Raw genomic sequence first — 17497 nt, forward strand, 5'->3', positions numbered from 1 at the left:
CATGCAAATGTTTAAAAACATGAAAATTGATGTTTTCTAAGTCTCACTCAAACAACCCACCATTTTCTAACGTCGATATTTCAGCAACTAATGAGCATGAGCATGAGCATGAGTATGAGCATGAGCATGAGCATGAGCATGAGCATGGTTGACTGCCAATGAGCTGCTACTCCGTTATTGACAGATCAGCTGAAGTTAAACAATGAATCAAAAATGATCAGTGGGAGCCAACCATCCGTTCACTGTTTAACCTCTGAAGACCCCGACTTTATTAGTCAATACCGGCGCCCTCCCAAGAAGCCTGCAGTTCAACGAAAGGGAGGAATGTTAGTCCGATAGTTGAAGTTGCAGACTCATCAAGCACATAGTTTTTCGCTATATACTTGTTAATACCGCTTGAGACCGTTGAATCCACAGCATCTCCTTCAAGCATCACGTGATTAATTTTTTTTTGGATTAGTAGGATAAGGTATTGGCTTTTCGATGCCTCCCGAGCTACGATGCTATGGGGAGGACTTTCATAACAAACCCGTCGGCGAGCCTTCCGAGCAACGATGCTATGGGAAGGTCTTTCTGGTTAACACACAAAGTCACTCACACACAGTTATTTTGCTCCACTATTAACTCAACGATCCAAATTGTCAGTGCGTCTTTTGTTTTGTATATAGAAATGGCTTTTTCACCGCAAAAAAATAAAACGTTATTCGAAAAATTTAAACACAATCCACCCGACGCCGTGCCTTCCGATCAACGATGATATAGGAAGGGCTTTAAAAATCACAAAAGAAATCACTTTTCACTCCGAATATTTTTTACGACCACGCGCTCCCTTTGCCAATTATGCATTGATGACGCTGCATTTTCAGAGGGTAATCTTCTCCTCGCAGCACACAATACACGACAAAAATGCGAAACAAAAGGCACACACAAAAAAAATCACTTTTCACTCCGAATATTTTTTACGACCACGCGCTCCCTTTGTCAATTATGCACTGATGACGCTGCATTTTCAGAGGGTAATCTTCTCCTCGCAGCACACAATACACGACAAAAATGCGAAACAAAAGGCACACACAAAAAAAATCACTTTTCACTCCGAATATTTTTTACGACCACGCGCTCCCTTTGTCAATTATGCACTCACGCACTAATGATGCCATTATTTAATTATAATAACCACTCACCCAAGCACACAAACAGCGACACAAAGGAAATGAAAATGAGCATGCAAAAACAAGACAACGCGTCCCCGTGGTCAGCGCACTAATGATGCCATTATTTAATTATAATAACCACTCACCCAAAGACACAAACAGCGACACAAAAGAAATGAAAATGAGCATGCAAAAACAAGACAACGCGTCCGTCGATATTTCAGCAACTAATGGTCCGATTTACAATGTTAAAATATAAATCATTCGTGAAATTTCTTCGAAAAAAATATTTTTTAAATTTCTGGTGTAGAAAATTTCAAAAATTGAAAAAAAATTAAAATAGTGTTTTTTGCAAATCAAGTTTTAGTGACAAAAAATTAAATAAAAAATCACCAAAAAATTTTACCGTGTATCATCTTTGTTCAGTGTAGTCGACCGAAGGCACCAAAAAAGTTTCAGTCGAATTAAAAAATACAAAAATTAAAATTCTAATAAAAGACCGATTTCGTAGAGAACTGCTCAAATGATATCAGAAATTTCTGGGAAATACTGAAAATTTTCACAGATCTACGTATTTTCGAAAAAATCATAAAATTTCCAAAGAAAAACTCATATTGTAAATATGGGTATCAAATAACCAATAATTTCGCATAGATTTATATGGATATTGCTTTTTTAATACTCAAAATTATCTAAAAACTACGTATTTAAAACTCAAATTTGTTTTTCTTTTTTGTTATATGAGTATGGATTTTCGAATTTTTCGTATAGATCAACAGAAATATTTATTTGGGATTTTTGGGAATATGCAGTCAAAACATTCACAAAACTACGTATTTTCAAAAAAAAAAAACTCAAAGGTTTTAAAAGAATAGGTTGTTTTAGTTTGAAAGTAATAGAAGATCTCTTAAAATTAAGGGAATAAAAAAGTCACCAAACTACGATTTTTAAAAAGTACTCAGATTGTAGAGGTTATTCAGAGGTTATTTAAACAATGCGTAGCATTACGAAAATGTTAAGCATTTAAGGGGTTACATGTAAATCGGCAAAAATGTTAAAGGTTGGTATGAGCATGAATTTAAACTTTTTTTTAAATCTGTTTTCAGGTCATTAAAATATACATGTTTATCTATTACCAAATCAAGTTTGAAGACATTTGGTTGAATCATTGCCGAGATATAGCTATTTGAAGTTAGCTGTTTCTAAAAACGGGTGCCACGATATCTCAACACTGCTTTGACCAAATCGGCTCAAAATTTTGGTAAAGACTCATTAAACCGGTCCTGTGTGCATGATGAAGGCCGATTTTCGAAAAAAATAATTTAAAAAAGAGATAAAATTATTTAAAAAAAAAAACGACAATTTTTAATTTTAGTATTTTTTTTTAAACAAGATTTCAAAATCGGGCTTCGTCATGCACACGGGATATATCTTGAGCGACTTCACCACACATTTCAGCCAATTTGGTCCACCCCATCGCGAGATATCGTGGCACCCGTAAAGCAACTCGGTGTTCAGAGAAAAACGTTCACATAGTTTGACAGTTCGCTTTGCGCATGGCAAAATTTTGAACTCAAATCGTCTCTAACTCAGTTCAGTTACGAAATATCTTTATGAAACTTTCAAAAGTGGTTGAAAATCATCTTTTTAATGGATTGTTGAATTTCCTGTATTACCAATTTTTGCGATTTTCTACATGTATGTAACTCCTTAAAAAAAACATGCTGTGAACATTAAAATTTATGAAAAATTCTTGATCATAATGCAAATTTATCGAGTTTGAGTTTATTTGGAAATACGTAGTTTTTTTTTATTTTTTTAGCTCTTGAAAAAAACTTTCTTTAGTTGAAATCTATGAGAAATTCCGGAACCCTTTTTGCATTCCATATTGCATTAACACAAAATTTGAGTGTTTTTTGAAAAGTACGAAGTTTTGTGTTAATTTATAGTATTTTCAAAAAAAAAATGATATTACAGTTAATTCACGATTATCCGAAGGCCTTTGACAAATTTCTCTTCGGATAATCGAATCACGAAATAGTAGTTTATGCAACAAGTTGCAAAAAGCAGTTTTTTCAGCACGAGTCGTACATTTATCTAACGAGGTTTACCGCTTTTTGATTGGAATTTAAAGTCTATCATCCATGTGCTAAGTAAATGCACCGTTCAAAACAAAAAAAATATTGAAAAATGTTACTTTTCGATACATGCGTTGAAAAGATTAGCTTTTTAGCACCCATTTCAGTTCATTTTTGATAGGAAAAAGTAGGCCGTTTTGTATCTTCAGAAGGACAGGAAAAGTTTACAGTTTTACAGTGAAATTGCAAAAAAAAATATTTTTTTTGTTGTCTTATTTTGATTGTCTAGCTTAGTATTTATGATCCCTAAACTACTCTTAAGTGATTTAAAAAAAAATCAAGATGGCGTATAAAATACAGAGAAAATTCAAGGGCTGAAATTGGGTCGAAGAAGTCGTATTTAATGTTAAAAACGAAATTAAAAAATACAAAAAATGTTTTTGGTAATGATAATAGCCTTCGAATAATCGAGTCTGAACTGTCCTTGCGATATCTAGGAGAAATTTGAATTCATTTGATATCCATTTTACAAAAACTAAAAATTTGATTATTTGTCCTAAAAATGTAATGACATTTCGGTTCACCCTATTCTGGTGGATGTGCTCCGTTAAATGAAAACACGCAAAACCAAAATGAGCACCTTCGATTCAAAATCTTGACCTCAATGATCTAATTTACTGCACCACACTCCAAAAAACAACACAACATCTTCCTGGTCGCGTTGGCGTCAACGTCAACCAAATCGACGGAGGAGGAGGCGTCGCGTCACGTCACTCCTCCCAAAACAAGGTCAGACGTGGTGGTGTTCGAACCAGTATTGACGGCACCACCAGCAGGGGGCCTGCCCCGGTCATGACCTATAAAAGTGTCTTTCACTTACTTGTGAGGAGTGTGGGCGATTTTCGAGGTTAGAATTTTTTTTTTCAAATATTGTTTGTGTAATGTTAATTTTAGTTCAAGTTAATGAAATTAATTAAATTTTGTTGAAAAGCAACTATTTGACCCCAATCTCCCCTATAACAAAAGCCCAGTAGTTGGTAGTTGGTCAACTCTTGCTTTCACGAAGGAACTTACAACCTAGTAGGCGACGTCGCGGTTGTGCATCATGAATAATGGCCATGTCTGGTCGATATTTGGTGCGCGTTTTCTGGGTCAGACTGACCCTGCCTGACCGTCGTCGTTACCTTCTGCTCCAACGTGACATGGCTTCCTTCCCTCGTAAAACAGTGAGGTATGATTGATGGGTTGGAATGGGATCATTTTTCGCGGTTTTTAACGGCTGAAAAGGAAGTATTTTGTACGGATCAGTTCCGGGCGATTTGTTGGCAGATTGATGGATTTGAGGAATGATGTCAGTCTTTTTTCCTTTTTCTGAAGAACATTTTTTAAATTGGTTGTCTGTTATAAATATTTAAATGAGTCTACGATGTTAAATCTTGCAGACTAAAGAAGAGAGAAAAAAACAACAAATAAAAATTCCTCACTAGATGGCAGCGTTCGTGCGTTACAAATCGCATACCTTCGGGCGCTTTCCCGTTATCACTGTATCGTGAAATACCATTCAGTGGACTCCAGCCATCCATCCATCTCAAGACATTCTACACAGCCCATCTTTTCCACTCACCGGTCAATTTCCGTCCTGATTTCGCCCAAGAAATGGCGCAATTTCCCCTCCAGCAACAGTTTGTCAGTCAGTAGCGAAGAAGAAGTGAATCAAATTCCTTCCCTGAAGCCAAAGCAAGGAATTCCCATCACTTTATCATTTATTTCTGTGCTCGAAGAAGATGGCATTCCTGTCCTGGCCATCGACTTGGAGCTCGGTTAATGGCCCAGGACCTCCTACTCTTCAGAGAATTGACTTCTTCGCTGATAATTAAATTTGCTGAAAATTGAAAGTGTTTCAAAGATGCTCATCTCCGGTTTTTCCTTCTTTCTCCCTTTTTTCAGGATTTTTCCCGATTTCCTTCCCAAAGGATGAGGCCCCTTCGAAGGATAATGCCGTGCCAATAGAAGGTTAATTGCCTCCCCCTCGCCCCCTCGCCTGTGGTTGGAAGTCCGACCTGCTGCACCTGCCCGAAACTGGCGGAACGACGGAGGATACGACGCCGGCACAATTCCTTTGCCAAAATGACACTCTACTGGTGGACGCACTGGTTCTGGATCACCGTGTGTGGAGGTGAGTGGTTTTTATCTTCCTAATTTTTGAGAAAACGAGGGAGGAGATGAAATTCTTGGGAAGTTTTTCTTTTAAATTGACTCTGGGTCTAATTGGGTGAATTGAAAGCATTTTGGAGCTAATTTCATTTTGGGCGAAATTCGTTTTCCGTCTGGAAATTTGCTTGAATTGGATTGGGAAAAATAAGCATGTTTTCAGTCTACATATAGGCGCAGTTCGCAATTGAGAGAGCAAATTATGAAAAATCTAAATTTGGGCACAAACATGGCAAGCTGACACATCAAAAGACTATGATTTTTGAGAAAATTACTAATCTTTCTACAATTAATTAATTTTCAATATATTTGTTTTTTGAAATCTTTAAATATTTTTTATTTTATTAATATTTTTGAAATTCTTGAAATTTTTAAAATTCTTGAAATTCTTAAAATTCTTGAAATTCTTGAAATTCTTGAAATTCTTGAAATTCTTGAAATTCTTGAAATTCTTGAAATTCTTAAAATTCTTAAAATTCTTAAAATTCTTAAAATTCTTGAAATTCTTGAAATTCTTGAAATTCTTGAAATTCTTGAAATTCTTGAAATTCTTAAAATTCTTAAAATTCTTAAAATTCTTAAAATTCTTAAAATTCTTAAAATTCTTAAAATTCTTAAAATTCTTAAAATTCTTAAAATTCTTGAATCTCTAATTTCTTGATTTTCTTGATTTTCTTGATTTTCTTGATTTTCTGGATTTTCTTGATTTTCTTGATTTTCTTGATTTTCTTGATTTTCTTGATTTTCTTGATTTTCTTGATTTTCTTGATTTTCTTGATTTTCTTGATTTTCTTGATTTTCTTGATTTTCTTAATTTTCTTGATTTTCTTGATTTTCTTGATTTTCTTGATTTTCTTGATTTTCTTGCAGGCCAAGTGCGAATAATTCTGATGATATCTCTTCAGTTGACGCTCAGGCGAGGAACATCCTGGAAGGAGCGTCACTGACTACGTCCGTAGTCCTGTTAGATCTTTCTTGATCAGGACAGTATAGCTCTGGTTCCTTGCAAGTGTCCTATTTTCTTACCTCCACGTTGGCTTGGTTTTCATGATGACCTAGCTGGTGGCCTGTGGAAACGGATCGTAATCCTTTGACCAGCGAGGGTCAGAGTCGAGACGGCTAGAAGAAAGGGGCGCGTCAATGTGGGAAAGGGAAGTAATTTGTGATTGTAGACGGTATTGTTTAGATTCGCAGTATGTTGAGTCAACTGCTGTGGATGTACCTGAACGTCACAGAACGGGGTTTCTCTCCTTTCCATTTCCAGCTACCATCTATCATCTGTTTATTATGTTTCACTGATTTTCTTAAACGGCTTCTGTTTACTATCCTCCATTTGATTTCGATTTTACTTATTTGATTCTCTTATTTCTCAACGCTTTTCCACTCTATTTTACTAATTGATGCTGCTGCAACAAACTGTCTGCTTTCCCTTAATTTGGCAGCGATGTCAATTTTGTTTATCATATGCCTTTTCTTTATTTATCTATTTCAATAATTTCTGTAAATTGCCCTCAATACAATCTAAGCATGTTTGTTACCTCTATTTATTAATTATTGTTAATTTCTTTATCTTCTTCATAAATTACTATCCTTCTTTTACTATTGATTCTTTACATAGTATATTTCTTTCACTGTCCATTGTTTTGAAACTTCACTTTTTCTCAAGCAAGTGAGGTTCGAGCCCTGACTCAATTTATGGAATGATTAAAGGATTAACACAAATATTACTACTGTACTTTTGAAAAACTTTTATAAAATGCTTAGGACAAAAAATTGTAACAAAACACCGCGACAGAAGAAATAGCAACAGATAAACACGAATCAACACTAGGAAAGATTTCAGGAGAAAACAATACACAGTAAAATAACAACTAGTTTTTGAATTCAAACTAAAAATAAAACAGTTTTTGCGTTGATGAAAGTTGATAGGCACACTATAAATGGTTAGGCGCTTATACTTACATCAAACCCTACGTAATGTACCACCCCCGGCCGAGTTAAAATGCGTAACCGGAAAAGAAGGTGTGCATGCCTGGCACGAACACTCAAAGTGTGTTCTAGCGTGCTGCTCGTACTGACTCAGAGCAAGGGTGAGATGTAGGTGTAAGGGCAGTGCGTGTTCGTCGGGAACCTGGTGCATAAGATCGGTCAAGGCCCGTTCTTACACTGAAAATTGCGAATTGCGAATTTCTTGATTTTCTTGATTTTCTTGATTTTCTTGATTTTCTTGATTTTCTTGATTTTCTTGATTTTCTTGATTTTCTTGATTTTCTTGATTTTCTTGATTTTCTTGATTTTCTTGATTTTCTTGATTTTCTTGATTTTCTTGATTTTCTTGATTTTCTTGATTTTCTTGATTTTCTTGATTTTCTTGATTTTCTTGTTTTTCTTGATTTTCTTGATTTTCTTGATTTTTTTGATTTTCTTGATTTTCTTGATTTTCTTGATTTTTTTGATTTTCTTGATTTTCCTGATTTTCTTGATTTTCTTGATTTTCTTGATTTTCTTGATTTTCTTGATTTTCTTGATTTTCTTGATTTTCTTGATTTTCTTGATTTTCTTGATTTTCTTGATTTTCTTGATTTTCTTGATTTTCTTGATTTTCTTGATTTTCTTGATTTTCTTGATTTTCTTGATTTTCTTGATTTTCTTGATTTTCTTGATTTTCTTGATTGTCTGATTTTTGCGAATATTTGAAATAAGTTTAATTTTTAGTTTTTTTTATTTCCAGATTTTTATGAATATTTTATTTTAATTTAAATATTAATTCTATTGATATTCAGTTTTTTTTTGTTGAATTTTATTTTATTTCTTACTTTCATCTAGGTTCGATTGGGTCATACAAAAATGCTGAAATTTGTTTGAACCAATATCATCAACCATCCAAAGGGTACTTTTTTTAAATTTTCCAAAATTTTAGATTTTTATAATTTATTTTAATTTGTTGAACAAACTTCTTTACACTATTTTTTTAATATTTTAATTTTTTTTGATTTTATAAATGTTTGTGAAATTCTTTTGTTTTTGTTTCTTGTAAACACAATAAACTTCTCGATTTCGTTTTTGATTTCTTTGGTTTCGAAAATTTCTGCAATTTAATCTGAATTTTTTAGATCTCTTTAAATTTTTGGACATTCTTGATTTTCTTTTTTTATTTTCATTCTTAATTTTTCAAATCTTTCTTAAATTTATAGTTTTATTTTTTCAATTCTTGGTTTTTTTTAAAATGGTTTTGAATTTATCGTATTTATAATTCTTAAATATCTTAATTTTCTTGTTTTTTCAAACTTTTGCTTACTATGATGTACCAGTTTTTTCTGATATTAATTTTTTTTCATGTTTTGATCAATTATATTTTGTAAATTTTATTTGTTATAATTGAATCGAGAAGTTTCTTATTTGTTTTATTGATTTTTAGTTTTTAGTTTTTTTTGTTTGTGTTATTGTGTTTTTTTAATATAATTAATTTTATTATTTCATGTTTTTTTATTGTTTAAAAAAAAAAATTTATGTATAACTGGAGAGATTAAGTTTTTGAAGTTTTTTCAAAAAATATAAAAAAAAAATTATTGCTTTTTCCGTTTTTTATTAGAAAGTTCAGATTTTAAAGTTTTTAGATCTATTGATTTATGTGAAGAATAAAAACATCTTATTGTATTTTTCCAAATTGTAACTCAAATGCATTTTTTTTATTTGTAAGAATAAAAATTTATTCGCAAAACCTCGAACTCTGTTAAGTTTTACCATCAGTTTTAAGCAAATGTCTAACTTTTTTGACATTTGTAGTGCGCCGTTGCATTAGAATGCATTGAAGCATTACAAAAATTGAAATGGCCAGGCCTACTGCGTAAAGTTTACCGCAGAGATAATTCATTGAAGTGGGTTGAGTTTGAGCACGAACATCATCCGTTGATGAAAATCAAACAAACAGTCTTATAGTCCGTTTGTCTGTGATTTCTACTTTTGTGATTTTTACTTTTTAATTTGTTAAAGAGAGATTTCGCTTGAACTCACTTAACTCCCCTACCTTTTACAGTGGTCCTCATCGAATGCACCCCGCTCAGCTCGATCGACACGTTCCCCAGCAAGCTGTCCAAGCTGGAGGAAAACAACAACAAATCCACATATCTCAAACGCGCCGGCGAACCCACCCAGCTTCCCAATCCCAACGGTGGTAACCCGCCTCCAGGTGGCCGCTTCATATCATCCCTGCCACCGGTGGCAGCCGCCTCCAGCGGTCTCCTCTCATCATCGTCCTCGTCGTCTTCGAGTTCCAGTTCGCAGCCGGCACCGGTGGCTCCCCAACCCACCATCAACAGTTTAATTCCGGATTCCGGGCAGGACGTGGACGACACTTTCGCCGGGGGAAGTTTGGCTGGCACAGACTTCGGTCCGGACGTGGTCCGGTACACCCGGAAGGAGGCGGACCCGATTGGCAGTACCGCGTCGAGCGTGGAGGTTACGGCCGCGACGACAACCGGGGCGGGGAGACTTAAGAAAAACGGGACGATTTTCACGCGGAACGAGCAGAACATTACGACGTTGAAGTTGAAAAATTATAATCGAGGCGGCGCTGGCGTCGAGAAGGAGTGAGTGCTTTTGACAGGTGGCGCGTGAGCGCCATTATGGCGGATGCTATAAAAACTGATTGTTGTTGTTTACGTTTTTTAGGGAAATGAAAGCAGCAGCTTCGACGGTGCGTGTTCCGGATCGTGGCACGCGGTTGGTCGACACGTTGATGCAGGTCGCGACGGTCGAGAACGGAACCTCGGGGGAGCAGCAGGACGTTGAGGTGCAGCCGGAGCAGGTCACCGAGGTTGCGGTCGATCTGAACGTCACGGAATCGGCGCTGGACGAGTCGTCGTCTTCCGCGGTTGACAACACGACCGTCCCAGCTGCGCCGACCGGTTCCATCCAGTCCATTGACTTCAACTCCAGCAGCAGCAGTAGCAGTAGTACTAGTTTTAGCAACAGCAGTAGTGATAGGGACCTAGCAAGTAGCAGCAGCAGTAACGGGCGGGAACTGCCCGACGACAGCCATAGTGATAGTTCCGGCGGCAGCAACAGCCGGATCGGCAAGATCTTGTCGTCCGACTTTCGGGACTTTGTGAGTCCCGCTGGAGGTCAGCCGAACGCGAGCAGCTACATTGCGCAGTCGATTGCGTTCAGCACGCAGAACCTGCAGGAGGGCGTCGACGATCAGGACCACCCGCTGGAGGACGATGACTACCGGCGGAGCTCGCGCAGTCAGAGTCCGGGCAGGTTGAATGTGGGTGCCATCTCGGGCATCTGTTTGGCGTCGCTGGGACTGTTGTCGGGGTTGTCGGCAGCGCTGGTGATTCTGTACCGGAGGTATCTGTATCTGAACAAGCCGCAAGCGCTGAGCGAGCCGGACTCGAGCGGGTACATTGATGATAGCACGATCCGGGACAATTCGGACGAGATGTACAGCTTGGATAACGATTCGTTCCTGAACTCGCTGGAGGCGATGACGATACAGAACTACTGGACGGACAATGTGAAGCATACGAAGCTGTAGGGCGGGGATGAGGGGTGAAATGGGGGGCGATTTGGCAAAAAAATGTGTTTCTCCAATTGCAATTGGTTAAATTTTATCAGTTTTAGACCAAATTTATTCCATTTGAACTTATTTACAACAATATTTAAAAAAAAATCTCCTCAAATCTCTTATTATGACAGCAGTGATCTCAGACTTTCAGATTGATGATGCATCTAAAATTCATAAAGATTTTTCAACAAAATGTTCAGTCTATCCAAGTTACACATTCGAACACTTTAAAGCCATATAAATCAAACAAAATACCACAATACAGGGTTGCCAGATTACAAAATTGATTGAGTCAGCGACAAGGACTTAATTTTAATACCTAAAAAACGGTTCTAAATGCATTTTTGAATCGATCTTCAACGTAAAACCTTCAAATGTCTATTCTTCTTACTTGAATCATAATTTCCGTAGGACAGTGTTGCCAGATCATCAAACTTATTGATCCTAATATATTGTTCCGACATAATATTTCAATCAAACTTACGAAATTCGAGTTTGAAATTAATTATTTGAATAACACATCTGTCGTGAAATTTAAAGACAGTGTTGCCAGATTACTAAACAAAACAATTCAGTGGAACAATCCTCTGAAAACCTAAAAAAAATTATTATCAAGCATTTTCGGACCATTCCATCAGAAATCAACTTTGAAATGTTTTTAAAATTGATTTTATTTCTTGATATTTCATGGCAGTGTTGCCAGATCATGAATCAGAAGGACTTTTCAAAAACTAGCAAAAATGAAACCCTGGAAGAAATGTTACTCAATATGGCAAATTCTGTAGGTACTAAACATTATATAAATCTAAATAAAATCCAGACAGTGTTGCCAGATCTACAAATGTTATGATCTATTAAGCCGAACCTTTGAAAACTGTACATTGTTTCGAATACAATTTTCATTAAAACTAAGCAAAAATCGTGTTTGTTAAGTTATTTAAATTATACTCCAGTCGTTAAATCTCGAGACAGTGGCGCTAGATTACCAGAACATAACTATCCTTCTAAACGATCCTTCGAATATCTACAAATAAGTTTTTCTGCAAGCATTTTTTATCTAATTCTTAGAAAATCAGAATTTATTTCTCGATATTCTATGGCAGTATTGCCACATCAACATCAGACATCAGAAGAACATCTAAAAAAATACAAAAATGGGGTTTCAGAAGAAATTTACACAAAATGGCCAGTTTTGAATTGAAAACTTATGTAAAATCAAACTAAGTCAAGATAACACAAGGCAGTATTGTCAGATCAACAAACTTTATTTTATTCTTCTGACTGGATTTTTTTTTGGTAAAATCGTTGCAAGATAAGAAAGGTATTTTCAGAAGAAATGTCCATAAAAAATTACAAAATTCTGCTCCAAAACCTTGAATTGTATTACAGTGTTGCCAGATCATCAAACTTTATGATCCACTCAGCCGAACTTTTAATAACTGTACATTATTCCGAAGGAAATTTTCAATAAAACTCGCAAAAACTTGTTAAAAATCCTATTAAACTTCGGTCGTGAAATCTCTATACAGTGTTGCCAAATTTCTAAACATAATGATTATGGTGATGAGTGGAACAATCCTTCAAATACTTACACAAATTATCCCGGAAAAAAAATAAACCAAGTATTCAATAAATCAGCTAAGAAGTCCTCCGAAAATTGCACTTAAGTCTTGATATCTCTTTACAGTGCTGCCAGATCGAGATCAGAAATCTTAAAGACATCTCAAATACTTCCTAAAGGATGGTTTCTGAATTTTGTATACTAAAGATTGCAAATTTTGTTCAATAAATTGAATTCGACTCCTGACTAAACACAGTGTTGCCAGATAATTAAACTCAACATCTCAACCAATTACAAAAATCCGTCTTGGAATGGTTTAAATGATGCCAGAACATCGTGATTAAGGTTATTTCGGGTAGAATTATTCACAAAAATTACAAAACCTCTCTAAACTATTACAGTGTTGCCAGATTATACAACCTATCGATTTATCTAAACAGTTTATTTAAATTTTACCAAGTTTGTTCCAGAAATAGTTTACAAACTTTGGAAATCCAATTTCATTGATGTTTCGATACCTTATGGCAGTGTTGCCAGATAATCAAACTTAACGAGTCATCGATAAGATCTTCAAATGCTTGAAGCTGATTTCAAAATCGAATTTTCTACAATAACTATTCCAGTCTGGAAGAAATCCTTACTTTACACTTTTTAGTTAGTATTTTACGTGGCAGTGTTGCCAGATAACTAAACATCAATTTTTGAAGCAATATTGAACCAAATAAACGCAAATCAACCTTCATAAAAAATAAGTGTTCATATGGCAGTGTTGCAAAATCATCATTTTCTGAAGGATTCTAATATCAATTAAATTTTAGTCGGAATATTTCTTGACAGTGCTGCCAGATCATCAAAATTAATGGTTCAACTAAATTATCGCTTAAAAAGATGCTTCGGATGCTGAAGTTGTTTGGTCTCTTGGCAGTGTTGCCAGATCATCGACCTTAATGAGTCATCAAATATGTGGAAAGGTAACCAACGAAAATTAGCTTTGAAATGTTGTTAAAATTTTACATAAGTGTTCATATCCATATTCTGGCAATGTTGCCAGATCGACAAAATGAAATTTTTCGTACTATGATGGGCTGGAAAAAAACACTCAAAATAAGAAAACTCTAGCTTATAAATTTGTTTTATTATTTCGTTGAAGTCTTAACATTTTGTGGCAGTGTTGCCAGAACATCCAAATTATTGATCCATTTGAACAAAACGTCAAAGATTAATTACAAACATAAACCTGGAAACAAATTTCAACCTATCCAACTAAAAACATGATCTGTAAATGTCATTAAAGTTTCCATATCTCAGGCAGTGTTGCCAGAAACTTCAAACTTGACAAGTTCTTGGAAAAATGTGGCTCTGAAATTAATTTTAATCCAATTGCCCAAACTCGGTCTTGAAAAGTTATATTACTGAATAATTTTCCAATAAGCCTTGACAGTTCTTGACAGTGTTGCCAGATTTTCAAAATTTATAACATATTGGAATTTGGTTCTTACAAAATATCCAACGAATCGCAAAATGCTGGTTTTTAAGTAATTTTGAATAGAAAAGGTTGTTAGTAAATTGTTTTCCTTAAGTGAACATAACTTAAATCATGGTTGCCGGCACTTTTTTTTATTTTTCGCCAATTTTTTTTATTTTTAAAACAAAATTCCTATTTTTTAAGTAGATTTTACACTGTTCAAGTACATGTCCCCGACATGGCCAATATCGGTAGAGTCAGTGTCGTGATATTAGAGATATTACAGCATTGACGTTTTACAATTATTGAATTTTGTATTAAAAATATGCTCAAATTTCTTGAAGTAATTGAAGAATTTCAAAAGAAACAAATAAAAAAAAACAATATGAGTTATAAACAAACAGCATTTGCCAAATCGCCCTTCTACAAACTTTCTTATGTTTTATATTCATAATGTTATTTTAATTTTGTAAATCTTTCTTATTCTTATTTATTTCTTTAGTCAAACTTTTGATTGGTTTGAGCCTCTTCTTACAAATTCATTACTTTTTATTTAGTTTATAAATTATTAAGTTTCACTTTCTGTTATCTATTTTTCAAACACTCAAAATCAAAATTTACTCTTTTTTGCAATTTATCTTAAGCAATCACGAATGAAAAAACAAACCTACATTTAAAGCAGAGACTCGCAGCAACGTGTGAAATAATCCAATCCTACAAAAAGACAAACTAAACAACTTCACATCACACTGTAAAATCCTTAGTTGTTATATTTATGAACTGTAAGAAATCAATAACATAACATTCACCTTATTACTTTAAGAAACGTTAAATTAAACGATCACAAAAGAAAGAAAAAAAGAAAATCGCAATCATTCCGTGTCACGAGCCGTCCCTGTTTTTTTAAGTGATAACAACTAAGTACCGTTTACGATTATGATTAGTGCAACATATCTTTACTCGATTTAGGAGAGTAATTAAGTTTATCGATTACGTTTTAGTTTGAGTTCTCACAATTTCCAACAAAAAAAAGAAGATATTTGAAGATTACGAAACATCACACACACGCTGAACGCAACGGAGAAGTATTATTCGCGAACTTGTGATCAAAATGAAGTGGTTAGGGAAGAGACAGTGAAACAAATATTCATATTTACGCTTCTTAGTTGAACAAAAAAAAAAACAGCGCGAGCAAACAAACAAAAATTAAACGACAAAAATTGCGTCTAATGTGGTTCAAATTCGAAACTAAGAATAATTATATATGACAAAAAAGAAACAAAACAGTGTAATCAAAGTACTTAAGAGTTTGAAGTGAACTTTCTTCGATTCCAGTGAGCCGTTTAGAAATCTTGTATACTTGAGAGGCACTTGATTAGAGTTGAGGTAAATTATTAAAATTTGAAGATGAAAAAAGAATCAGGCAAATGTACAACACACACACTTTCTGATTCCATTATTTTGTGAATAAACAAACTGAATTGGACTTTTTACTGCGTTTTACTATTGAGAAAATCATTTCTGCAGTTTGTTTTTAGGTGATTTCCCTAAATTGATGCTTTCTATTACGGACTTCAAGCTGAAGCTTATCGAAGACCTGTTATTCACTACATTCAATGAAAGTTTCACATTATGTTTTGTTACTTCAAGATACTTGTCCGGCTACAATTTCGTTGTTTACGATGGCCTTTTGATGCCTTCATTTGCTTTGGTTGTAATTGTTCCATGACACTTTATTGTTGTCCCGAGCAGACGGAAATAACTTGAGAAGGTCAGTTTTTGATATTGTGAGAAGATCGAAATATGTTATTGGGATGATCGGATTAGTTGTTAAAATAACAAAAATCAATAACAAAGATTTGTTCGAAGAATAACTTAAACTGTTATTATGTTGTTATTGCAATAACAAACCAATAACACAGAAGGAATCATGAAGGAATAACAAGATTTGTTATTTTGTGCGGAGAGGTGGAGCAGCATAATAACAAAAAATGTTATTGAACTGGTATGTCTCCATAACAAAAAAAGTTATTGTTTTGGTTTATTTGCCATTTGAAAATAAACCTGCAGTTGCCATAACTCTTCTGTACTAGTCAGGGCTGCAGAGTCGGGTACCTCCAAGCGACTTTGAATCCATACTTTGAAGACAACTCCGACTCTAGATGCTGGATATGACGTCAACGACGACTTCAGCTCTCCAAAAATACCCGACTTCACAGATTCCGACTCCAAGTAAAAGTTGCTGAAAATTAGATGAATCCGATGCAGTCTCCGAGGTCTCAATCCAGCTCGAACTTCAACGTCAGCTCCGACTTCCTGGCTCTGTGAAAATAATAACAGTTTTTGTTATTCACACTTAAAAAATTCTCAATAAATAAATCAATTCCGTTAGGGAATATAACAAAAATTAAAAAAAAGAACTCTCAAAAGTTAATTTTATCGGATTAATTTTAGCTTGAAACCCCATTTCATGGTGAAATAAATGACCCTGATGAAATTGGTCAAAATTATTTCATAGTTCTAGCAAATTTTAGTAAAATCCCTTAGGGGGTATATCAAATAATTAAAAAAATCAACTTTCAAAATTGCAACTTTTTACAATAATTTAAGCTTAAGGACCCCATTTCATGGTTAAATAAATGACCACGATTAAATTGGTCAAAATTATCCCATAGTTCTAGCCAATTTTAGCAAAGTCCTTTAGGGGGTATATCAAATAATTAAAAAAATCAACTTTCAAATTTTCAACTTTTTCGAATAATTTTAGCTTAAGGACCCCATTTCATGGCCAAAATAATGACCCCGACGAATTTGGTCAAAATTATCCCATAGTTCTAGCCAATTTTAACAAAGTCCCTTAGGGGGTATATCAAATAATTAAAAAAATCAACTTTCAAAATTTCAACTTTTTAGAATAATTTTAGCTTAAGGACTCCATTTCATGGCCAAAATAATGACCCTGACGAAATTGGTCAAAATTATCCCATAGTTCTAGCCAATTTTAACAAAGTCCCTTAGGGGGTATATCAAATAATTAAAAAAATCAACTTTCAAAATTTCAACTTTTTAGAATAATTTTAGCTTAAGGACCCCAGTTCATGGCCAAAATAATGACCCCAACGAAATTAGTTAAAATTATTCCAAAGATCTAAACATATTTAACAAAAGAAAAAATAATAACAGATTGTGTTATGGACACTTAGAAACTTTTCCATTTGTGCGATTTATGGTAATTTTATTTCTTAGTCAGTATACCGAACGAATAACAAATTTTGTTATTAGGAGAGTTTTTGAAATGTATAACATTTCCTCTTATTAGCGTGTTATTAAACATTTTCTATATAATATCACTTCAATACCAAATTTTGTTATTTTATCAGAAACTGTTATTATTTTTTCTTCTTGAAGTTGAACTTCAGGATAAAATAATAACACTTTTTGTTATTTTAACTGGATTTG

General features: G+C 34.4%; 1 protein-coding gene across 1 annotated transcript in view; it reads left to right on the forward strand.

Moving 5' to 3' along the window:
- LOC120415637 (uncharacterized protein DDB_G0271670) overlaps positions 1-15524 on the forward strand; it is a 73868-nt gene extending 58344 nt beyond the window's left edge. Inside the window, exons 4-6 of the mRNA XM_039577236.2 lie at positions 5180-5408; positions 9480-10032; positions 10115-15524. Of these exons, the coding sequence (XP_039433170.1) occupies positions 5360-5408; positions 9480-10032; positions 10115-10982 (1470 nt within the window). The 5' untranslated portion in view covers positions 5180-5359 and the 3' untranslated portion in view covers positions 10983-15524. The remainder of the gene's footprint in view (positions 1-5179; positions 5409-9479; positions 10033-10114) is intronic.
- The last annotated feature ends 1973 nt before the right edge of the window (positions 15525-17497 follow it).

Source organism: Culex pipiens, chromosome 1 (assembly GCF_016801865.2).
Source record: "Culex pipiens pallens isolate TS chromosome 1, TS_CPP_V2, whole genome shotgun sequence".
NCBI classification, from domain to species: Eukaryota; Metazoa; Arthropoda; class Insecta; order Diptera; family Culicidae; genus Culex; species Culex pipiens.